The 25,532-nt window shown below is 37.3% G+C and overlaps 1 protein-coding gene across 3 annotated transcripts in view; it reads right to left on the reverse strand.

Moving 5' to 3' along the window:
* PFKP (phosphofructokinase, platelet) overlaps positions 1 to 25,259 on the reverse strand; it is a 49,802-nt gene extending 24,543 nt beyond the window's left edge. For all 3 annotated transcript variants that reach the window (XM_068405343.1, XM_068405342.1, XM_068405345.1), the window contains exons 1-11: positions 25,181 to 25,259; positions 24,835 to 25,038; positions 15,609 to 15,682; positions 9,229 to 9,306; positions 6,707 to 6,896; positions 4,027 to 4,192; positions 3,236 to 3,280; positions 3,027 to 3,135; positions 2,490 to 2,585; positions 989 to 1,081; positions 490 to 615 (exon numbers count right to left, since the gene is read on the reverse strand). In XM_068405343.1, coding sequence (XP_068261444.1) covers positions 490 to 615; positions 989 to 1,081; positions 2,490 to 2,585; positions 3,027 to 3,135; positions 3,236 to 3,280; positions 4,027 to 4,192; positions 6,707 to 6,896; positions 9,229 to 9,306; positions 15,609 to 15,682; positions 24,835 to 24,919 — 1,062 coding nt within the window. In that variant the 5' untranslated portion in view covers positions 24,920 to 25,038; positions 25,181 to 25,259. The remainder of the gene's footprint in view (positions 1 to 489; positions 616 to 988; positions 1,082 to 2,489; positions 2,586 to 3,026; positions 3,136 to 3,235; positions 3,281 to 4,026; positions 4,193 to 6,706; positions 6,897 to 9,228; positions 9,307 to 15,608; positions 15,683 to 24,834; positions 25,039 to 25,180) is intronic.
* Positions 25,260 to 25,532: the final 273 nt, after the last annotated feature.

Raw genomic sequence — 25,532 nt, forward strand, 5'->3', positions numbered from 1 at the left:
AAAAGAAACATTGACATTTCATTAATTTATGAGCTACCTCTTATCATAGCATAAATTACAGTGGACACGAGAAGAACAAAGTAGAAGCAGACACTTAAAGCCTTATTGGGGGGAAAAAAAAAAAAATCAATGTATCTATTTTGTGTTTTCTTTTTTCAGTTTCAGCTGAACAGTTTCAGTGCAGAAAGCTGACTTGCCTATGATGTGTAAATGGATGCAAGTATCTGAAGAATCTGTTGTAACAATAAAAAGAGAAGATCTGAGATGAAATTTGAAAATAAATTAAAAATATATACATGTTTTGTTTATTGGTAGTTCTCAAATAAGTAATAACACATAGAGAAAACACATGAAGTTCATTATTCCCAAATGTGGGAAAGTGCTGCATGCATTCTCATCAGTGTTTTAATGGCAACAGACAATTATTGTACACAGTGGTCTTTTGTAGTTAATGAATAACTATAAATTGGCTTTTTGCCAGAAACTCACCATCTGCACACACTCCATCAAAGGCAGACGGACAGCCTGGTTTCCAGACAGGGACACAACACAGGCAGGGGTAGCTGGAGTAGCTTCTAAAAGGGCAAGCACAGCTTCCACACCCATACGACTTGCCTGAAAATAGATAATGTTTAAGTGTTCAAGCAAACACTTAAAAGCACAAGGTTTCCAATCACAGAAATGGTCCTTATTTCTCTATATATCAAGCTGAAACCAAATATTCCTTGGGAGGTGAAAATGTTGCAGGCTGTTTAATACCCTCAAGTATGGACGATTGTTCTTGCAGCTCTGCTTTTTAATCCTAATACAGATTCCTTTACACCGAGTGCTTCACTATTTTGAATTTGAGCTATTCAGACAGTTAATGTGAGATAATAATTGGATTTGTCAAGTTAATCAGGTAAAGAACCACAGCACTCCCAAATAAAAAAATCAAAATATAGTTGTACCATGTGGTGCCGTGAGTAATTACTTTAGGTTCACTCACCAAGATTCTGTCAAAAGCTGAAGGGGTTCCACCTCTTTGCACATGACCCAAGATAGTTACTCGGGTGTCAAAACCGAGCCGCTGAACCACAAGCTGCAAAGAATTTCAAAATATAGTGGGTTTATTATCATCGTTATTTTATATATGCATGTGTTAGCATTACTCTGCTTTATGTGCTATTGGTATAATAAAATTCTACATATACTATACATTAGTATGTCAACAGTAATGAAAATACTATAAAAGTTAAGCCAGTCTTTAGTTAATTCCTAACCTAGAACTAAACTCCAGGTTCCTAATCTAAACGAACATTTATTTAATAATGGCAAAACAGTGGCTGAGATTGCAATGCTTTAACTGCAGTTATAATGGCTTCATTATGCATAGTCCTCAGCTTATAAAAACATTTTAATTAGAATACTTGAAAGAAGTTCAATTACAGTGTTTTATTCACTCCATGTTTCATCTATGTGCAAGATTACACATGCCAAAAGATTCCGAGTACAAGTTTAGTGAAGATGACTTTTAACCTTAATTGACAAGGTGTTTTTACAGCTTGCAGCAAAAAACTATTTTATTCAGTCAGACTTTCTTTCCATTTCCTCTGTCACACATCAAATCTAAAGTCACAGAAAGACGTTTTATTAATACATCTTCAGTGAGCATGTAAAGTTAGGAATAAGTAATGGATACCATAAAGCAGAAAAAAAATTCAGAAGTTATTAACAAAATCTTCTATTCCTGATATTTATAGTTTCTGAATGTTTTAACTGGCTGAAATTTGTAAGCAAGCAAGTAATGTTTCTTCCATAAATGCATAATAGCGATCTGCTGTATGTACACTTAACACTGCTTGGTGCTAAATTTTACTTCGTAAAACTGCAATTCTGAATTAAGAGACAAAGATTACTCTGAAACTGACAGGTATGGAAAACAAAACTTCATAGTCACAGGACAGATAAACCCCAGGTAAAGTCAAAGTGTCCCTAGCTCCTTCCTGCCAATGACTATTTTTCAACTTCTTTTCTTAAGGGACCCTTTCCAAGAAAAGCAGAATAATTTCAGCTCAAAAGTTTTTCTTAATCTTAGACATCAATGACATTTTTGGCAAAGGAACTATTTAGAAAAAAGTGACAAGACTTTGGACAAAGTAGACAGTATTATTTCACTGTGAGACAGATCGTTATTAAAAGTTTACAAAAATATAAAGTAAAACAGTATTATAGTTACTGATGTGAGCTGATTTCAGAATCAATTAAGGCACCCATGGACTGTTGTCTTAAATTACAAGAAAAGGTTCTAATTAACAGCCATTGAAATAATTCCCCCTTAAGTGGACTATGGATTCAGATAATAAAGCACAAATATAAAATACAACCAGCAAACTGTGCAATAAGCTACTTTACAGAAACAGATTTACTTTACAGAACTGTTATTGTTAGTAACAAGCCTCATCTTAAGGACAAACCAGAAAGTGCATCATAAGGATACTGACACTTACATCCTTAACCTTTTCTGACGTTATAGGTTTGTTGTGGCAATCAATAGCTCCTTCAGCTACAATAATAATATTCAGCCTTTTCTTCCGTGCACGATTCTGTAATAAAAATAAAAGCACATTCAGATAATAAAAAAAACTGAAAGTAATTTACAGCACAATTTTATAATCAATTGCTATACACTAAGCTGCTAGGATTTGAGGAAATATTTCTTACACTTGATCACTTCAGAGTTCTCACACATTTTATCTTCATACAGGTCTTTTCATTGATAAAATGAAATGTCTTATATCAAATTAATGAGGAAAGGTACACACTCTGCTTACATACAAACAGTTTTATGTAATCCCTAGACTAGGTCATATAGTTCTTCAAAAAAATCGCAGAATGAAGGAAAAGAACTGTTTCAAATCAAACAGCACTATTCGGGACACCAGAAGCAAAGACTTGCTGAAAGCCCTCATCACATTTTTAAATCACTGTTTTCCAACAAACATCTGCAAAGACGTCAGGGAATCCCAAACATAGTAATGGATTACCTCTGAAAGCTTAACACACATTGAATCTTCCCATCCTTCTTCTGGTGGGTATTCAGGAATAAATACCCAATCTGCACCACAGGCTAAGGCACTAACAAGAGCTAGATACCTAATAAACATAACAAGTGATTAGACATTTATGGTTCAGATTTCTTAATCTTTCATAATTATATTGTTATGAGACACAAACTGCCGAAGACAATACATACCCACAGTGTCTCCCCATAACCTCCAGAACAAATGTCCTCTGATGGCTGTACAAACAAGAAAACAAATTAACTGTAATACTGAAACTCAAAAATCCAGTCCATATTCCTGAAATCAGAACCTAATATCATGAGACAGCCTGTGTTTATCATGCTTACCAAACACAAATTCATTAGCAGAACAGAAGGTAGTATTAAACAATGTATTTAAAATTACGTATCTTCCAATGCATAATTCATTTTCATTACAACTTTCTTCTAAAACATGTAAGGGCAGTTAAGGAGAGAGGAGGTGAACATTTACTAGAAACGTAAATGATGCAGAGCCTTAGTTAAGAACTGTAGTGATATAGTTGTATTAAAAAAAAAAAAATCATTTAATTGATTAGATTTAACCCAGGGAAAGCTTATATACAAACAGATGCTACTTCATACTATTCAAGGTGTGTCTGGATCTTCTGTAGAAGAGTATGTCTGGGAAAGATTAAAAACATATTAAAAAACCAAAGCCTCCCCTAAAGCTCATGCAGCCTCTACAATCAGATGCTTGAAGTGCTGCCATGATAGGAATGATGGAAAAGCAGTTACTAAGGAAAAAAGAAACTGAGACACTTGAAAGATGCAGCCAAGAAGAGCTTTTATTCCCACCCTAGAAATATGACAAATACCAGTTACCTAACTTCTATTTAAAATTCACTTATATCCTCCACTATTGTATAGCAATAGGAAACTTAAGATTTGAAGCATAAACAACTGTATATTTGTTATAGTTTTCTATAATATGCACAATTTACCTTTGAGCAGTGGTCATGATGGCATCCACAACTTCAATGATTCTGTGCAAGGCTGAGTCAGTACCTATGGTCATATCAGTGCCACAGAAGTCATTGTCTATGGATCCAACCATTCCCACAATGTTAAGGTAAGCATATTTCTTAACAGCCTCTTCATCAATCTTTCCTGTAAAGAAGTATCCAGAGAAAGAGCTGTAAGATTTTTTTTTTTAAAAAAAACATTAAAATGTTAAATAGGTTAAAACCTATTGCTTGGGTACTCTACTTTTGTAAATTAAACACATCCAACCATTAAATTATGCTTAGATATTTTAGGTAACAAGGTTAGTTAAAACTACAAACAAAAGCAAATCAAACAAAAGAATCCTGCACAGAACTCCTTACAGTAAGGAAGGAAACAAGAGCTTTTCAGTCCATTTCAAAATGTCAACAGATTATTAAGTTTTGTAACCAACCTTAAAATTGATGGTTTGGACTTAAACAATAGCATTCAAATTGTAGTCTCAGTGTATGACATGCAATGAAGAAGTAAAAGGATGCAAACTGGATGTGTTTATGGGCATATGTAAACAATCAAAAACCAGCATTAAACTTTTGAAGACTTCTCTGCAACACTGAAAGGCTCTGATTTCACGATTAATAAGCAAATAGAATAGAAAAGCTCCTATGTGTCTCCCAAGACATCAGTGAAAATGCTGTATCATCCAAGAGTTCTAAAGGATCTCAAGGATGAAATGCCTCAGCTGCTTAAGTGCTTAAAACTACCTTAGTATCTGTGGATGGGATGGTAGTAAATATAATGCCAAATTTTTAATATGGGATTCAAGAACTATATATCAGTGTGTTTAATGTCTATACTAGAGAAAATAGTAGAAACCATAATGAAAAATGTAACTAATGTCCATAAAGATAAATACATCATTCTGAAGAAGAATCAAAATGTTTTCTATGAATGTATACCATAACTTACAAACCTTTTGCAGACTTCCAAAGGTGACTTAATAATCACATGAATAAGGGATATCTGGTCGACATACTCTACCTAGATTTCCAAAAGCCATTGACAAGGTCTGTCCCCAAGGATTTTGAGGAAACTAAGTAGCCACAGCGTAAGAGAGAAGGCTTTTGCATAGAATAAATAATGTGAAACAGAGGGTAAAAAACATGAAACAGAAGTCAGCAGTAAATGCAAGTTCTTGTATCTGAGGAAGGTAACCAATGGAGTTCTACAGGGATCTGTGCTGTTCAATATACTCAGCAATAACCTAGAAAAGGGAATGAGCAGTAAGGTGCCAAAGTTTACTGAGCAAACTGAATTATTTGGGTTCTAAAGGTACGGGGTGTCTGAGAAGAAAAGATGACGACTAGCAACACACAGTGAGCAGTAAAGTATCAGATGAAATTCACTGTAGATAAATGTCAACTAATACACATGAAAAATGTACCCTAACATCACAAACAAAATAATGCTATTTTCAGCACAATAATATAATAATGCTGTTTTCATTAATAAATCAGCTTCAATTCTCAATACCAGTAAAAAAAAAAAATCAAAATATTAGAAAATATTAGGAAAAGAATAGAGAACAAAACAAAGATCATTATACTACTGTGCAGATCCATGGTTTGCCCTCATCTTGAATACTGGGCGCAGTTGTGGTCCTCCCCACCTCAGAAAGGACATGGTAGAACTGGAAAAGGTTCAAAGAGGGGCAAAGATGATCAAAGGTACAGAACTTACATATGAGGAACAACTAAGCAAACTACGACTCTTCCATCTAGAAAAAGAGATGATGAAGGGAAAATAAGATAGCTGTAAAATCTCAGGTGGCATGCAGAGAGGAAGCAGGATTGATCATTCACTGTTTGTTCTAACACAAAAATTATAGGACATCAAATGAAACTAGAAGCCAGCAGGGTCAAAATAAGCAGAAGAAATTTCTTCACGATCTTCATCATTCAGTGAAGCTGTAGAAGCTCTTGCTACACAATGTTTTCAGAAAAAATCTGTATGCGTTCACGGAGACTGTATACATTCATGGAAGAAAAATTCATTAAGGACTGCAAACAGCATCTGGTTCAGGAAGTCCTGAAGACAGAAATGGATGGAACCTATCAGAGTAGTTATATATTATGAACAACATATAGCATCAACGCAGTATTAATCAGGCTTGTTCTGTTATTTTACTCTTTCCTATACATTCTCTTAGATGCTACCAAAGACAACTACTGGGCTGGATGCACTTTTAGCAACAGTCACTTAATATTCTGTTCTTAAACAAATAGTGACAGAAAGCAGGTAATTTAGTAACAACCAAGCGTGTAGCTCGTCGTAGGAAAGGAATTACCATCTCAGTTTGGATTTGAGGGCAAAGGGCTTTTCAAGCAGAAAGTTCAAAGTTCAGGCCCTGAAAATGATTCAGAATGGGGGAAAAAAGCCACACAGACAGTTGCCCAGTAACTTATTTGGCCTTTTTGAATCTTTATGGCATATAAGAGAGAATGTACAGGAATCAAAAACTATTACTTTATGAAGAACCGTGTAATTTCCTAGAATATATGCATTTGATTTTTAAATTTATGAAATATCCTCTGGATATAGTTTGTGTATGTATAGTTAGGGCACATAACTTCCCTGGAGATTGGGCTAGAAGTCTAGAGGGTCTAAATGGAAACTTACTTTTCTGTGCCAGTTCTTCTAGAAGCCCACTCCATTCTTCACGGAACAGATTGGCACCAGTTAAGCTACCATCTCCACCAATCACACAAAGATTAGTGATTCCTCTCTGAACCAAGTTGTAGGCTGCCTGCAGGCGTCCCTTCCGGGTACGAAAGGATTTGCAGCGTGCACTACCAATAACTGTACCACCCTAGAAAATGGAAGTATAACAGCTTTAATTTATAATCCAGTATTTTACTGTCCTTTTTTTTTAAAGGTGGATTAATGATGAATGGTTATTTTGTAGCATAATCTCCATCTTTAATTTTACAGTGAGTAAAAAGTAATGAAAAACAAAGAATTATCAAACCTGCAGGAAATGATGTTCTGAAGAGCAGATACACACACCAGGGAAAAGGGAAAAACACTCAAAAATGACTGATAAAGAGTTATTCTTGAAGGAAAATGTTAAATGATTTGGGATTAATTTCAGTAGAACTCCAATTAATTATCTAATTGTTACCTACATGTGATGACAATAGTAAAAGTGATACAATACTAAGTAGTTAAGAATTTAGATGAATTTGCTTCAAAGTGTGACATTTTTTCCCTTAATATAATGAAATATGTAAACAATAAGATGTATCCCTAAATCTCAAAATTAGCCTTTATTTTCATTCCACAGAATTACAGAAAGAACTGCTTCCATATTTAGTGCCTTATAGATCAGACTAATGTTAAATTTTCTGGTTTATTAATTTCTCCCGTATTTATTACTATGATTTAAAGAGCTTCCTCCAAAACTGGAAGTCATTATTTTCAAAAAAGACTGAAGCACCTTGTCACTGAAAATTGCTGGGTATCTTGCTGAAAAGTTATATACACACCGTCTGTGTTTATGCTGTTCAGTCATTCAAGAAAAGTCTAAATTGTCTTATTGTCACAGTAAAAAGTAAAATTAAGGCTGCAAAAACTTTTTTTTCCTTCAAACAAATATGGAGATTATTACCTCACTTTTGGACAAACATTTCTTTCACTTTAACTTATAATAAATCAGTCATGCCAATCTAAATTTGAGCTTCAAATCTGTAGAGGCTGTACTGATATGATTTGCCCTATTAATAGGTGTTTTAGCTCTCAAGCCAGACCTAGGCACTATTTTACTGTCTGCATTGTAATACACAACAGCTGCTAGTAGAAGAAAAAAGAAGTGGAATAGAAGCAGTTCAGCTTTCTCCACAGATAAAAAAAAAGTGTACACATGGAGGTGTTCTAAAAATAACAATCAGGACTAAAAAACATATCTAAACTAGGTTGTTTTCATACTTTAAAAAAAACATAGTTGTAAGTGGAAAAGAGACTGTATTTGAAACAATGTACTACAACTTGTTCTGATTAAACAGAAATACAGGTTGGGCTGAAGAATCTTTTAACAACTAAACACATTTTTAAGATGCATCCTCAGCTTCACTGTTGGTCTGTTGAATTCCTAGCAACCAGGCTCAGAACGGTGTTTTTCTTATAGTATGTATGCTATATACATGCTATATACATGCTGCTTAGATCCTGCTCCTGCCTATGCTCTTGTGTGGCTTGGCCATGACATCTCAATTTTCTCTTAATCATAAGATGCATCTGGATGATGCTCTTAGTCATATGGTTTAGTTTTAGGTAGCCCTGTGAGGAGCAAGGAGTTGGACTCGATCCTTATGGGTCTCTTCCAACTTGAGATATTCTGATTCTTTGATTATAGATTCTACAAGATAGACAGGGGATTAAAAAAAACAACCAAAAAAACAAACACACGTGGACAAAATATCTCAGAGTATTCCAGGGTATTTGTTTGGGTTTTTTTTAAAAAAAAAAATCATTTTTTCTCTCTGCTGCTTTGTTTATTATATTAGCTTTACAGAAAGCTCCAAAGAAACCCACGCTTCACCTGGAGGTAGTTTTCAGAAAGCCTGGCAAGCAGTAAGGCCTCTTCGCCAAACATAGCATCTGCTCTGGAAGAGGTAACAACATTACCATACTGAGGAAAAGTGTAAGGAGATCCAAATGGCTACCTTGCAGAATGTTGTAATACAAATGTACAAAGTCACTGGTATTATCTGAGCTCTAGAGAACTGTACTGTAATTACACCCATTACTATAATTCTAAATCCACTTACACAGGAAGCCAACAGGGTTTCGTAAGAAAACACTTGCCTTACAAAACACAGTTGTTTCATATTTTGTCCCTATAATGTCTTTTTTATTAAATATAGGCTTGTCAGTATGGCTTTAGGAGGCTAATGACATATAACGTTGAAAATCTAGGACAAAGGTTTTCAAGATTATTTCTGTGCACCAAATACAAGACCACACAGAGATCTGTAGGAAGTGTCAAACACTTATGCTGTAGAAATCAGGCTCTGCTAAAAGCAGTCATTCCAGCCATCACAGAATTCAAATCCATAATTACAGTTGTTTGCCTGGATCTAGAAATTTGGTTCCCTGTTTAAAGGGAGAGGGCTTGGGTCCCATCCCCAGCCCCTAACACTTACCACTTGCAGGATACTTGAAACACTTTCCCATGAAACTTCTACAATATTACCACCTCCATCAACCATCCCCTGGTAACCCTGAAAGAGAAAAAGTATTTCAGTAGCCTGATTTGAAAAATTGTGTAACATTTCCACTGCAGTAATACTCACCCTGTATATTTTAATGCAACTTTAAGTAATTAAAAACACTGAATAAAAAAAATATTCAATTTAAATGAAACAACATTCATCACATTAGGGGGAAAAAAGCCAAATATACCCACTTCCTGAAAGGTCAGTTCCAAAGACAAGTTCAAGATAAAGTAATACTTTACACAGATTACACAGCTTATAAACTAGAATGGCAACGTATTTCTCCTTTCTTAGGAATAAATATTCAGTTATTTTTTAAAAACTACAAAGACGGAAGAACTTTGAAAAGCATTATAAAATGTGCTTCCTAAAAACATAACCTCAGCCTGAAGTCATAATCTTAGGAAAAAATCTACCTTTGTAAGACTTTGTACACTTTTCCCCCCAAGGCAGGTATAAGCAAAATAAAATAAAGAGCAATAACCAAAAATTTTTCATCAAGGAAGAAGAAATCAGGTCACATAATCTTTATTATTTTTTGGTCGCAGTTACACAATAAATAGATGAAAAAAATTTAGTACAAAAATACAACTTTTTGTGATGCATTTAAGAAATCCTTGATACCTTAACTCAAATGGTCTTCAGAAACCAATGCATGCTGTAATACAGAAAGACCTACACTTAGTTGAAAGAAGGGAAACTATCCAGTGGGCAGCTGAAGGCTTTTATTATGCCTGGCTTTATTAACTCTCTGCATAAATACTAGCAGAAAGACAATGACAATTACAGATTCTTTTCCATTAGGCGATACTGTGACCACCAATTTAAAAAAAAAAAGAAAATACAGCAAAGTTTTAACCTGGAAAAACCTAATTGATACAGACACCAGAATAAAACTGGAGTTACAATTAAACTTTTTGAGATTTATTTAAATCCAAAAGGAAAAAAAACACCCTAGGTTAAAGAAAACAAACAAAAAAACACCAAACAAAAATAAACATGACAATGTTTATGTCTCCATTTTTAGATTATGTGTAGGTATGGACAGTCATGCTGAGGAACAAGTAGTTAACCTCCTTCTTCTGTATGCAGTTCTTGCAAGACTGTACGTACTTACTTTTAGGGTTCTCAATAATAAATTAGGTGGAACTAGAAATAGAAGGGAATTTATAAGACAGCAAAACTGACATTATAAACTGGAGACACTTACTTGGGCATGATCCAGAGTATATGTAGATTTCACCCAGTAAGCAGTACTTGGAAATGTACTAAGCCTACACTAGCTTCAAAAGCCATACATATTATATGAATATTGGATCATACTTGGTGTCCCTCACTAGCATGATAGGATAAGAATATAAAGACATTATTTGCATAATTCCTTCAAAATTAGAGCAAGTTGGAAAAGAAATAATGCTTAATCTACATATCAACTTACAGAAAAAACAATTCTTTTTCAGATAAAGTGCAAAGATCTTCAGACAGAAACATTCCAGTGGATCCAATTGAGCTTGATGAAGGCTAATAAATTAGTAGTGTTCACTTATCACAAGTTTACTTGTTTTTTGTTTTTAAAGCAAAGAATCCAATGTTCCTTATACCACTTAGTAATGGATTGAAAGCATTTCCTATCGGTGTTCCTATTGGCAACTGCAATAACACAAAGATTCATAGGCAACAAATCCTGAAAGAAGAGTGTGATGTTGCATCCTAACTCAGTTTGTAACACTTAATACAGGAAGCCATACTACAAGCCGACAAAAATATATACAGTTCACATATTTGCTCCAATCAATCACATGCCATTTTTACTTGAGAGGAAAAATAAGGGAAGAGGATACAAAAAAGTATTATATACAGTAAATATATACATAATTATACACATACATGAGAGTCATGGATGAAAATTCCAAATTCGTAATTTATTCATAAATCTAAAACACAGGAAAAGCAAATGGATAAACTACTTTTGAAACTGACTGTAAGATTTGAAACACATTACAGCTAGTCTAAGGATGAGCTATGACCAACTCCTGCACCATGCATCTTTAAAGGAGAAAGAACTCATGCCTTCCGTCCCGGAGTCCACATCGGTTCTACTTTCTCTGTGTAGACAAGAACAGGGGCTGCATTAACAATTTCTCCCACTATAAGGTAAGGGACGGGAATTTTTGGAACAGGCCTGATACATTTTAGCTGTTACATTAGCTTTTCCTAACTCAGTTCTGGTTGCCCAGTAGTGTATGTAAGCTAGCTCTGAACAATGTAGCTAGAATTTCCACGCTGTTCTTGCATACCATTAAGAGATAGAAAAGCCATAGAATTAAAACAGCTTTGTAGAAAAGCTATAGAGGAAAAAAAACATGACCAATTATAATTTAAGTATTAATAATGATCATTAGTTCCATTTATCATTTTAGTTATTTAAACACTGATGCAAACTTGGGGACTGGGCAATCCATTTTAAAGTTGGAATTTAACTTGAAATATTTTATCAAATAGTTCAACACTGTTACAATTGTCTGGTTACGGAAAATTACTGGCAGATGTGAATACTGACCTTAATAAAGAGAGGGTGGGAATCTGTCAATTTACATTTAAAAAAACTCTTATTTAGATTCTAAAAATAGCAGCTTGTGTACTAAAACTATGGGGCAAGAATGTGAAAAAGCAAACTATAAAAAAATCAGCAAGCACTATACTTGAAGATCAACGCTATTTTATGCTTATTCCTTCCTTTACCCAAAATCTGAATATTCAAAGATGAACAAGTGGAAATCTCTGTGGGTCATATGTTCACAGGGTACATACATATACACTGTAACTCCTGGAGAGAGTGGCAGAACAGCAAACCTTGCTTCTAGTCTTAACTCTATAAACAAAAGCTTTCAAAAAAGAACAAGACATCTTCTGATACGTTACATGTGAGATATTTTGGGCTTTAATAGTTATTTAAGTTTACTTACTGAGCTTTTTTAGCTATTACTCGACAACGTAAAATACAAGCACCAATGAGTGCACAAACCACCACATTAAAGATATGAAGTTTTCCTCACTGAAATCCATGACTGCTGTACCATCACATTTCCAACGGGAACTACGTGCTTCAATCCTTGAAAAAGGGCAGGTTATTTGTATTATACTATATTTAAGACTTCAGTTTCTAAAATGATGTCATAAATAAGAGGCATCACTTTTTCTTCTCATTCTCAATTTAAAAAAAAACAACAACAACTTAAATCACTTCTGATTAGTGAAAAAATTTAAACTAGCCTCCTAGAGCAGTCTGGTACTTTTACAGATACTTCCATCTCTGAGATTTTTACGTCATGAGTGAAATAAGTCCACGAGTATTCAAATTTTAATTCAGATTGGGGAATAATAGGATGCTAGTCAGTGAGGGTGACTAGAGACTGTCTACATACTAAAATTAAATACTAAAAGATGTTAACATGAATAAAATATGAAACCAGGGCAACTGTATAGAGTAAGCACTGTTTCCATGAATAAATAGCAAAATTTTCAAATGTGCTAATTTCAATGAATTAAGGATACAAGGGTTTTTTAAAATTTTATAGCTATAAAATTAGGGTTTATTTAAACTATAGATAAACATAATAAATTATAGTTTTTATATAAACTATTTTATAGTTCTAACTTTCACATGAGTTTGTTGTCAAAGTACGTCCAAATAGCCCCTGAATTCCAATATCTAACTCTTTCTTTCTTTGTGCTTTGGTAAACCCAACTTTAAAAAGGCTTGAAAACTACTGCTATCTAGTTCATTGCCAATTTTTATTCCTTTATCTTGGTAGTCTCTCATCACAAAATGAAGCAAAATGGAGTTAGGAAACAAAACGAAAATTGTTTTACTTACAATATGGAGCTAGTTTTGGCCACAACTGTAGAAGGCAGATGGTTTTACAGTGCACAAAAAGTTCTTATGACAGAGAAAGTTACAGGAGAAAAAGAGTGTACAACAACTACAGCAAAGTAGGCTTGAAAAGGCTGAGACCTTTAACCCCATTTTTGGCTGCAAACAAGAAAACATCTTTCACCTTTCAGATGTTGCCACTTCAGGCTTTTTCTTCACTTTTTCAGGGCAGCTTCAACACAAGTATCACTTTACCTTGATATATGTGTGTCTAGTTAAAATGCCTACTCAAAATGTAGTCTAAAAATACACTATTCTCATTGACTAACACACTTAAGTCTGTATTTGATAAACTGTAATTTAGAAGGACCTTATTAAAAGTATTAAATGAAATAACTTCAAGTATATACAAAAATACATCTCCTCTGTATACATCATGTAAAGGCTTATAATAGGGATCATTAGTGACAAGTGTCATCCTAAGATTTTTACATTCTGCTACACTTGTCACCTGCATCTGTTTCCTATTTCAAAGTGCTGAAATTAAATAGTTATTTCATTTCAAAGCTTGCAACAGTTTCTCTGAAGTACCTATATGCACTGTGAAAGAAAACTGACTTCATATTTTAATCAATACAGAGTCAGAGAGGAAAAAAGCCTAGCATTCAGTACTTTCTGAAACATAGAACTGAATGGACTAATATAAAGCAAAGAACTCTTTCAGAGCTATTACCCATACTCATAGTGAAATGTCCATTTTTCTCCCAGACTACACTGTTACAATGAAGATAGAATGACAACATACAATGGAAACTCAAAACTCCAACATTGACTTGATTTTCACAATTGATTTTCATTCAGAAATATCTGTGACTTCACATTGACAAACTCTAGCAATTAACAGAGGAACATGATAACTTAAATAGTGCAATTTTGCTAAGTTCAGAAAAACAAATATCCAAATTTCTCTTCAATTTTATCATTGAATACACTCTGATACGGAACAGTTTTTAAGAGTTGAAAAAAGTAAACATACTGTAAGATAAACTTCAAAGATGGTAATTCTTAAATCAAACATAATTTAAAAAAAAAAAAAATCTAAGTTCTGGCCTTTAAAGACAGCCAAAATACCTTCTTATTTCCACAAAAGTATCTGACCTATTTCAGCAAGCCTGCAAAACAGCTGAACACTGAAGGAATTCTAGAGATTGGCCATGTAATTAGCACACACTAAGTATTCAGAGCTCCTTGCTGTAGCACTGTAGTACAGAAGAATTTTGGAGCACAGTGCTCTGCTTATTTGCATTTCAATACACTTCACATCTCTTTAGTCAATGAACTATAGGAATAAGCAGACACAGAAAGAAAATGGATAAATAGCTACCTTTTAAAGCTAAATTGTGAATGTTGCATGCGCAAAGCTAAAACCAAAGTACCTTCCTAGCATTTCTATGAATTCTGGTACTCCCTATTTTTATATTAAAATTACGTTTTGCTAGGAATGTTGCCTAACAAGTTTTGCCCCATATCAAATGTTTATTATGATTTGTAATCACCTCAAACTTAAGGAGTTGTACAGGAATTGCAGTGTGAACAGAATGACTTCTTGCTAAATATATTTGCTGCATTGTTTAATATGCAAATTTTATGAAAACTGAAAGTGTCCTTCAGGCCAAAGTCTAACTATAACGTTGTCTTCCAATAAGACATACACATATAGTATTATTTTGGCATTTACATTAAACTTGTCTCACCATTTTTTCATATCAAATAATTGTTACAGAAGTTAACAATCATCATGCACATGCAGTCATAAGCTTCAAGCACAAAATTCTGATGTCTGGACACACTATTGATGGTGCAGGTTTCTTGGTGGGGCCTTTTTTGTTTGTTGGTTGGAGTTTTTTTCAGTTACAATTTGCTACCTATAAGCCAGAAAAGACAACACCAGCCTGACAGTACTTCTGATCAAAAACAAGTTGTGTAATCTGTGAAATGAAAGCGATGGCACATCCTTATCACAACCTAGGAAAATGGACTGGGGGAAAGTTAAAGGGTTAAGAATTAGTAGTTTAGCTAGGTTTAGGAAGGTATTTATAAAGTAGAATATTTGGGGCCGAACACCTAACAAGTACACAAATAGCTCACTGCTGAGTGACAACCATCTCTGGTTTTCTCAGTATTTTCAAGCTTCTGGGGGCATATGAAGAATTCCATATATTTAAAATATTACTTTTAAATTAAATAGGTTTAGCACATACCTTGTAAAAAGTACTTTCCACAAAAATAAATATATGAAGTGACATTGATATGATGAATGGGAATGACATCTACAACAGTTTTTAATTTATACTATTCACTCTCCATGAGGTTTCCACAAAAACTCAAGTATAGTCAGAACACAAATACAGAACAAAAAAAAACAAAAACTAACCTCATAAACAAAATACACTTTGGCTTTTACATAGATTCCCATGCGTACTACTGCGCGCACAGCAGCATTCATACCTGGGAAGAAAAAGCAAAAGCATGTTGTTATAGGTTATCCAATATTTTTTGTATACTATAAATTTTCAGTGTCTTTAAAAAAAAAGAAACATTAATTCACTCCTAAAGAAAGACAATGATCAGCATCTATTAAAACAGAAATTTGCTTAATGGCACTGCAATCAGCCCATGAACATGAAGGGTGCAGAACTATTTGCTTTGTTACAATAATTATGTGGATGCCACTATGTGTGTTAATCAGATTAAATTGCTGCAGATTGTAAAACAGCATTGTAGAAGTAACAGCCACTAAACCAGAAACAGAAAGTAAATTCATTTCACAATAACGATTCATTTTCTATCTGAAATGTAAAACATTCAGCCAGTTAAAATTTAGCTTCTTCAAATGAGAAATTATATTGTAACAGTTCTTTTTCCTGAGCTTTCCAAAGTAATACAGGTGTATACACAGTATTTTGTGGGGAGCACAGCCAAAGCTCCTGACATGGACAGGTGCCCGCTTAAAAAGGTAGTAGTTGCAGTAAATTAACACAAGAAATGCTGCATGGACTCATTTGACAGAAAAGTGCCTAAATGCCACTTTGCTCCCCTGAATTGCGAGCTCACATTAGAATTCTCTGCTCAGAGATATCTGACAAATTATACTAATGTAAAACCTTCCATTTAAATCCAATGGTCAAACACTGAACCTCCTGAGCAACAGTGAAAGTTCCACTGGTCCCCTTATATGGGTCAAATGAATTTTGGTTATAACCCATCCCTTCAGATAATGTGTTACCTCACTCATTATTCGGTAAGTTCCCAATAGTAATAAACTAATTGCTTCCATACCACTTAAACAGATACAAGAGATTATGCAAAGCATGAGGACAGAAGGAAGTTAGTTAGGCTACACTGAAAGAAATAGCCTCAGCACATCTGTTGAAAAGGGATGCCAAAAACATGACAAACCAAACTATTGGGCACCGATTCTCCAAATCTGCTGCACTTAACACCAAAATAGCAAAGTAGTAGGTCAGCTTTGCTGTTCGACATAGGTGTTAAGTGTTGACCTGTCTGGAGATGGAAAAAGTTGGTAACTAGAATATATAAAACCACAAGACAGTAAGCCATAAAGATCTATTCTTACAATATCCACCATTACTGGAAAAAATACTGAGCTGTAAAAGCTTACCTGTCTGAATAAAGAATGAGACTGAGGTTTTCTCAAAGATTTATTACTTAGGAACATACCAGAAAGTCCCTGAAGCTGCGCAGTGTGAAACAAAAAATGAAGTTTTCCAAAATCAAAAGTTGCTTTGTCATTCATATAAATGTCACCTAGCTTTAAGATTAAAATCACAAGTAACAGTGTTTTCACATCAATTCTGTACTAGCAAATAACAGCAAGAATTCTCTCAGCCAGTCAGCCTTGTGGCAGAGGTGGAAAAAGTTCTCAAATGCCAAGACAGCTAAGAGCACAGCTTTGGACAATGAACTGGATGATGCCAAAGAAAAGCAGAGAATCTCATCTGATAGGCTGTACTGAAAGGAAAGCTAGCATGCCAAGTCTCAGATCAAAGCAGATCTACTACACAGAGCAAAGTTATCTCCTCAATGAAACAATTTTCCTAACAAAAAGAACATCCCCACCCACCCTCCTCACTCACAGTGGCCCCTAGAAAGTGGAGACAAAGACCTTTAACTCTATAAAACTGACAGTTTTTCAACAGCACTGCCATTTTCCTCAAACAGGGAAGACGTAAGCCCAAGCTGCTCCTTTCATCAAAGCCCACAGCTTGCTTCTATTAACGCACAACATGTTGTGTGGGAGTTTGTTTTTTTTTTTGTTGGTTGATAGGGAGGTTTTTTGGTAGTTTAGGGTTTCTTTTTTTTTTTGGGGGGGGGGGGGGGGGGGGGGGGGAGCATTGTCATTGTTTGTTTGGGTTTGTGGAGGGTTGGGGCTTTTTTTTTAGCGGTAAGAACAACTTTTTATATTATCCATTTGGCTGCAGAATTCTAGAAGAGCAGCCAAAAGGTTCATTTTCTGAAGACAAAAGCCCATCTTCACCGGGTGAGGATTACTCAGAACTGCCCTTTTAAGAACCTTCTGTTTTTGAGGTTCAGCTTTGTCACCTCCCCCATTTGGCACCTGAGGAGAAACACTACAACTGTTTCAGGTGTCTAATATATGTTCAGTTATAAAGACTCTGGTGTTTCATTCAGCAGTAGTCTCTGTATTCCAAGTAACTAATTAGAATAAAGAAAAAGCATCTGTGATCCAAACAGGCTAAATCAGAATACTTTTGTCAGCAAAATAAATATTTAATAAAATAAGAAGACATTAAATATAAACATTCACTTGTCTACCAAAGATACATACTTGTCTTTTATCTATTTCTTGCTTGCATTTCTGCTTTATTGGTCAAATATCCTAGCTTTTTATCTTTAGCACACACCTCTCAATCAGTGTATTTTAAAGAAGGGTAGTAACTCTGTTCTCCTTACAAATTCTCCAGATCTGCCATACCTTCGTTACGTATAAATTAGACTACAAATGTTGACTTGGCTTAACGTTCATACTTCTAAATCACAGAATCACAGAATGGTTAAGGGTTGTAAGGGACCTCTGGAGATCATCTAGTCCAACCCCCTGCCAAAGCAGGTTCACCTAGAGCAGGCTGCACAGGGTTGCGTCCAGGCGGGTTTTGAATATCTCCAGAGAAGGAGACTCCACAGCCTCCCTGGGCTGCCTGTTCCAGTGCTCTGCCACCCTCAAAGTAAAGAAGTTCCTCCTCATATTCAGATGGAACTTCCCATGTTTCAGCTCGTGGCCATTGCCCCTTGTCCTGTCACTGGGCACCACTGAGAAGAGTCTGGCCCCCTCCTCTTGACACCCACCCCTAAGGTATTTGTCATCAGAGTAAAATATAAGCATTTATTTCTCAAAATGACAAATCCATCAATTCTTTCCTTGTGAATATATTCATAATACAGCCACATACTTTCTTAGTGAATGCTTTCCAGTTTTCATGTGTCTTACATGAAAATTTGGTAAAATACATAATTTATCTGCTGCAAGAAAGGGCAAAAGCCCATAAAAAACTCACAGATTACAGACTGAAAGCATCTTTTCAATACCACCACTGTAACTTTATAAGATTATGCAACATACCTTTTATGATTATTTGGTGATGTATATTTTCTCTTTATACAGAAAAAGGTCTTGGGTGTTTATTGGCAAGCTCCTGAAGTGGCTTACATTTCAGAAAGGCTAACGACTGAAGGATGTTATAATTTGATATCTCCAAAATACAGTTAAAACATTGAAGCTTTAGACTTCTACATGTTGGCTATCTAAATCTGAATACACTGCTTGCAGTGATTCAAGTACATAAATAGAGAATTTCATGAAGTCTCTGTAGGACTTCTCTAACAAAATTTTGGTGTATTTGATTATTTGTGGAGTCTTACAATAGTATTTGTGAATTACCATAATAACTATGAAATGTAATTATATGTTTATTACTGAAAAAGAGATTTACCAGGTTAACCATGTATTTAGTCCTGAATAATAAATATAGCCTGATAAACACATAGGATTAGAATGGCAGCTTCAAAAGAAAACCACGAGTAAAACCAGTATTTTTTTTTGTAACACAAGAATTATTTAAAATCTTTCTGAACTGCCACTTGCTTTTGCATTTATTTTGCTCTTTTAGACTCAGCAAAGATTAAGCAATCTGCAACTACTTACATGGCTTTACATAATGTCTGAAAACAATTTAAGAGTTGATAATTTACTGTCCTTCTTGATATTGTCTATTCAATTGTCTTTGAAAGCAATAATTTTCATAGCAGGGTTACAAACAGTACTGCAGAAATCTTGAAATTATTTTAACAGCACTCCCTTCCCCCAAAAGGGTATTCCTCTCCCATGCCCACATCCTGTTCCATATACATATGCACCACTACAACAGAAGAGTTTGAGTAAAATCAAAAAACTATTTTGTGTTTAAGCCAAGTTTTCCTCACTTTAGTCAGCTAGACAGGTCTTTAAATAAATAACTGTAATTCTAACCATATAAAAGAAAACCCAAAATTATGCATCTTGTACAAGCATCAAGAAATACTTAAGTACCACCAATTTTAAAGATAAACTTTGGCTTTAATGCATGCTTAATGACTTAGTGTATATGTTTAAGTGCTACCCTGAAAAAAGATCCAGACTTAAAAGACTATATAGCAAAACACAGAAACTAAGGAAAAATGTCTAAATATTACCAAACAGAAAGACTTTATTCAAGTATATAAATGGATCTAGCAGTAATGATGTAAGAGCCTATAATCATCAAGAGATGAGAAGAAGCAGTCAAAAGAACTGAACAAATCATTAAGAGAACTGGGGTTTGTTCCATTTACTTTTAATTACATAACAAATTTTACTGCATATAATAACAATAATGATCCTAGATACCTGAAGAAAATACTGTACTATTTTTCTAAATAGTAACACTGTATTAGATCAGAACATTCTACTGCACAAATATATACAGTAGCATAACATCTAGACTACATACATATCTCCTTCTTCAAAATTTAAAACAAACATCTTAAGAGACTAGTTTCAATCTTAGAATCCACTAGTTACAGGAGCAGTTCCTTCAAAATATTAAATGCATTGAAATCATTACACTGATCCATCAATAACTACACTCCTTAATTTTACATATAAGTTGTATTTATATTATTATATATAGACATATATATATGTATTTTATATGCATGTCTATACACACACACTATTATTTGCTGGAAAAGGTGCCTTTTGGGGGGGCTAGAGTTCAAAAATTCCTTGTGACTATCTTCAAATTACATAAGCGTTAACAAATAAACTCTGTAATTTGGATGACATAAAAGGACTGTGGGCTGTTCTTGTCTGGGTTTTTTTTTTCATGGGGTTTTTTTTTGGTGATTTTTTTTTAAAATTTATTTTATTTGTTCAGTGGCAAAATTTCTTTTTCCATCATACGCTACCAGGACAAGACCAGTACATCTGCACTACCTTAAATATGTCTTGTGATGTTCCTTGGAAACCTGTAATGCTTCAAGAGTAGAAATATGTAGATCTGTGCTTCCACAGTCATGGTCTGTGATATTCCAAAACTCTGGAATCCAAGAGGGTATAGGGTTCTTTTTAGCTGTTTCTAAGCTCAATATTTGCTGAAGGGGTGGAGGGTTTTTTTTTTATTTGTTCAGTGGCAAAATTTCTTCTTCCAATGTAAGTTAGCAGGAGACGAGCAGTACATCTGCATCACTATATTAAATATGCTTTGGAATTTTGGGAAGCCTGTAATGCTTCAAACGTAGAGATATGCAGATCTTTACTTCAGCAGTCATTATCTATGATATTTTGGACCATTACCATGTAATCCATAAGTCCCTTACTTATGCTGTCTTCCACAACACTATATCTTTGAGTTTATCTCAGAAATAACACGGTCGCATTCAAAGACAATAATTCTGAGCCAGTAAATTGGGCAACAGCTCAAAGTACCCACAAACACATCGTTCCCCAACAGTACACAATCGCCTTCTGCCAGAAGCTTGCAGATGACATTGTTCTTGCTGCTGAGCCCTGCCTATCACAGTCCTAGAATAAGCAGTCTGATTGGAGGCCATACGAACATAAGTGACCTACGGCAGCCAGAATTAGTTTGGCAGCTACTGGAAACCAGCGTAAAATACAACCAGTGCACTTCATGACCTGAAGCAGACCACGGCCAGAGAGTCCCACAAAGTGAATACAGAAGCATGACTTAAAACCTATTTATTAGTCCACCTTTCTGAGCTGCAACCACTACAATTTCGAAATAGACCAGAAATTGAACTACACTTAAATTTTGAGAATCAGTTGTCACAACTTCTTTTGCCTCTCAAGGTACTTGTGATTATGATGGAAAATACTTGGTTTAGTTCACAATTTAACAGCTGGCTAGCTAAAGTGATGAGCTGGCAAGTTCAGTACTTACATATATTAAGTGTACAAAACACAAATCTTTTTCCTGTGAAATAAATCACTGATAAATTCTTTAACTCTGCCAAAGAAACAAATATACCTGTGTTGAAAATATGGTGACTAAACCATAACAGTTCCAGTATGACAGACACACATCCTATAGTCTTTAATATTCCACAGGTAGTAAAGGGACAAACAAAAAAACCTTGCAAGGAAATACCCCAAATGTGGGGAAGTAATTTAAAATTTAACAAGTCCTATAAATAGAAAGGCTTGTGTAATGTGCATAATGCTACTTCTAAATTATTTAAAAGTACAATTACAGCAAAGGCAGTAACTTCTATTTTAAATTAATTTCAAGTATAGTTTGTTCTAGGCTAAGATTTACAGCCCAATCTAAATCAAGGCACCTATTGATATGAAGATTATGTGCTTACTGTAACACTAATGTGTGTTCTTTCCACTCAATTTCCTGTGAGTTTAGTTTGCATTACAGACATTCTGAAGATTTCTAGTGTCTAACAAACCTAAAAAAAAAAAAAACAACCCACACAAAACAGGAAACTGGAACTCTTTTTTTTTTTTTTTTTAGATTAGTACTTTTTTGCCTACTTCAGAGTTAGTAGTTTTGCCTCACCTACAGTTCGCTTGAACTTATATTTTCAAACAGCTCTGCAGTAATAGCAGCTTCTGCTCCTGCTGCTTATACTTCACAACTTCACTCCTCTGGCACATTTGCCTTAGAGAGGGCAAATGACCTTGACAGGGCATGACTCATTCTGTCCCTTGTTTAACTCTTAAACTAGCATGCAGAAAGACTCCAGGTTGCATATTGTACACATGATACAATATTACCAAGTGTTACCAAGATAGTAAGGGTTATGAACCTCAGCTGGGTTGTGTGATTGAGTTGAAACAATCAAGTTCTAAAATGTTCTTCTAAGTTGGGTCAGCAACACTGCCTACAAAACGACTTGGAAGGCATCCAGTTTACTTTGTTTGGTCTTTGTGACAACCTCACTCCTCAGACAGCAACTTTCACAAGCTGTTACTTTTTAATCCCTGCACGTAAATATGCTGCAGTTGCAATCTGCCAGATAATAAAGTCTAGATGTTACCCACGGATTCTGCGAGTCCTTTAAATGCTTTAATTCACGTAGTGGCAAGTGCAGTTTAATACTTTATAAAAACAGATACATCTGCTGCTGCATTATATAATCTCCAGCCACACGGAAGCAAGCAGCAGGGCTCAGCCTCTTGCTGAACACGCTGCTGCTGCTTGAGGCAATGCCCTGTCACACTTTAAAATTAAAATGGCGATTTGGCAACTAGACCATTAAAACAGAGATGCCTCGATTCACAGTCCCTCCTAGAATCATTTAGCGGTGGAATCGATGACTGAGAGCAAACTGTGGATAAAACTTGAGCAAGTGTAATCCCACCGAGGGGCAAATGAGAAGCCATTTAAGGCATCAATTTACTGCTTCTCCGGAACCGCAGCATTTTCCTCTCCGATTGGTACCAAATCCCTTCCACTCCTGATTAGAAAGAGTTTCAGATAATCCCACGAAAACACGGGGGCTTCCCGTTATTCCTGCGGGCAGAAGGAGGGAGGGAGGGAGGATGCTTCTCCCAGCCCAGATGACGCAAAGAGGCGGCATCTGCAGCGACTGGCAGCGGATCACGTACACACCAGCGGCGGGGAGGCAGCGCGGAGGCACTGGTCCACGCACGCTACCGCTCCCCGGACACGCCGGGAAGGCGCGGGAAGGAGAGCCTGCTGCCTGCGGCCGCCGGCCCCGGGGACACCGGACAGGACGCCCCGGCCGCGGATGCGGGCTGGTCCCCGCACGGCCCCACGCAAAAAGCTGGGGAAACTGGTCGTTAAACCACCGAGCCCTCACAGAAAGGAGAGAGGCGCTTTTTACCCCTCTCTGTTCTCTTTACAAACGCGAATAAGAGTGCCGTTTCTTCTTTAAGTGAAAGTACTTTCGGGACGCTCCCGGCAGAAAAATAATAGTAATTGAAGGGAAGGAGCTAGAAGCAGTCATCACTTAACAACTCTCCTGGCAAAAGTACAGCAAGAGTCCTCCCAAACAGCACGGAGCATTACACATTTGAAATCTTAATTAACTGAAACTTCCAACTATTAATATATAAGAGATTTTCTGGTAGAAAAGGGGAAACGAAAGTGTAGGAAAACATGACTTCATGACTAAGTATATTGCGATCAAGTCTCTCTTCTTTCCCTTCCCTCTTAACGTCTATAGGTCTTTTGTTCGCCCTGTCCTGTAGTAGCTAGGACTCCCTCTACACTTGAGAGATTTAAAGAGGTGAAACACGTTTCCAACAGACTCCTACGGGGCTAGAGAGTAAGCTACCATGTGAGCTTTCTAAATCATGGGTAGGAACACAGAAGTGTTTCTGGTGCCAAAATGAAGCGAAAAGCAGATGAGGCGAGGGCTGGCAGAGCCCCAGCAGCGCAGCCAGCCTCCCACCCGCCGTGCAAGGCGGCACGACCTCCTCCTCGGCTCACATCGGCCATCCGCGCTCCTTCCTCACCCCCCCTCCCCGCCATCTCCCGAGGGGTGCAGACATTTTGGTGGTAGAAGTTATTAGAGCGTTTCTACCCTCGTCCCTGCCAAGGCAGGCTCAGCGGAAATGTGATGAGAAAGGGAGGAAGGAGGAAGGATGGGGTATGCTTGCAGCTCAGGCGCCCAGGCCGCGCAAAAATTATTTATTTTTAAAATGATCGTAGTAAGAGAGACAGCTCTAAGGCCAGCACGGAAAGAGGAAGCCGAGAACCACGGCAACCTCGTCTGCCCCACTCCCAGACCCTCTCTCTCTCCCCACTGCCTCCACGTGTCCCTACCGGCGCGGCTTCCCGCAGCCGCCCCACATGCTTCCTACGCCCTTCTCGCAGGCGCTGCTACACCCACCGGCTCCTTCCCAGCCTCCCGCATGGGCGCCCTGCCTGCCTGGGAGGCCCGTCGCGCTCCTGCCTCCCTCATACCATCCCCCGAGGGGCTCCCCACCCTCACCCTCCCTTTCCGCTGCCCCCATTCCCCACCGCGGCCGCAGTTCCCCCCCATCTTCTGCCTCTCCTTCCCCTCCTCCTCCCGTGGCTCCCGGAGTGAACGGCGTGAGCAGCTACCTTGGGCATCGCCGCCGCTGGTCAGCACCCCGATGGCCTTCCCGGTGCCCGAGAGGTTCTCGAAAAACTTCGGTTGGTGATCCATGGCGCTGCGGGGGCGGCACCGGCGGGCGAGACGGAGCGAGGTCGCCGAGGGAACCCCTGGCCGCGGGGCGCTGCCCTGCTGCCCAAGGTGCACGCTCCGCCGGATCAAATACTTGGCCTCTGCAGAAAAAGAACCCGGAAAAAAACACCCGGTGTAGGTGTGTGCTTACAGACAGGTATAATTCAATAGAAAAAAAATGAGGGGAGGGGGCGGCTGGGTGAAAAAGCCCAGGGAGGGAAATGGTGAGGGGAGAGCGCTCACATCGCAGCCACCCGCCTCTTCGCGGCCGCTTCCTCTCCCCGCTCCCGCTGACAGCCCGACGCGGCGCGGCACCGCCCTCCAACGCTCCTTCACGAGCGGCGGCTGACGGGCGGGCCAGCGCTCCAATGAGAAGGCGAGCTGCCGCCTCGAGTGGCGGGCGGGGCGGGGCGGGGCGGGGTGGGGCGGTGCAGTGCAGTTACGTTCGGAGGGCGCTGGCAGGTGGGGGGGGGAAGGTGGCGCGAGGCTGAGGGAGCGGGCGGGGCTCCAGGTGTGGGCGGGAGTGCCCGCGGCGCCCTTCCCCCGGCGGCGCCTGAGGGGGGGGCGGTGCGTGAACGTGGCCGGTGTCTTGGCA

Source organism: Nyctibius grandis, chromosome 7, assembly GCF_013368605.1.
Source record: "Nyctibius grandis isolate bNycGra1 chromosome 7, bNycGra1.pri, whole genome shotgun sequence".
Classification (NCBI taxonomy): Eukaryota; Metazoa; Chordata; class Aves; order Nyctibiiformes; family Nyctibiidae; genus Nyctibius; species Nyctibius grandis.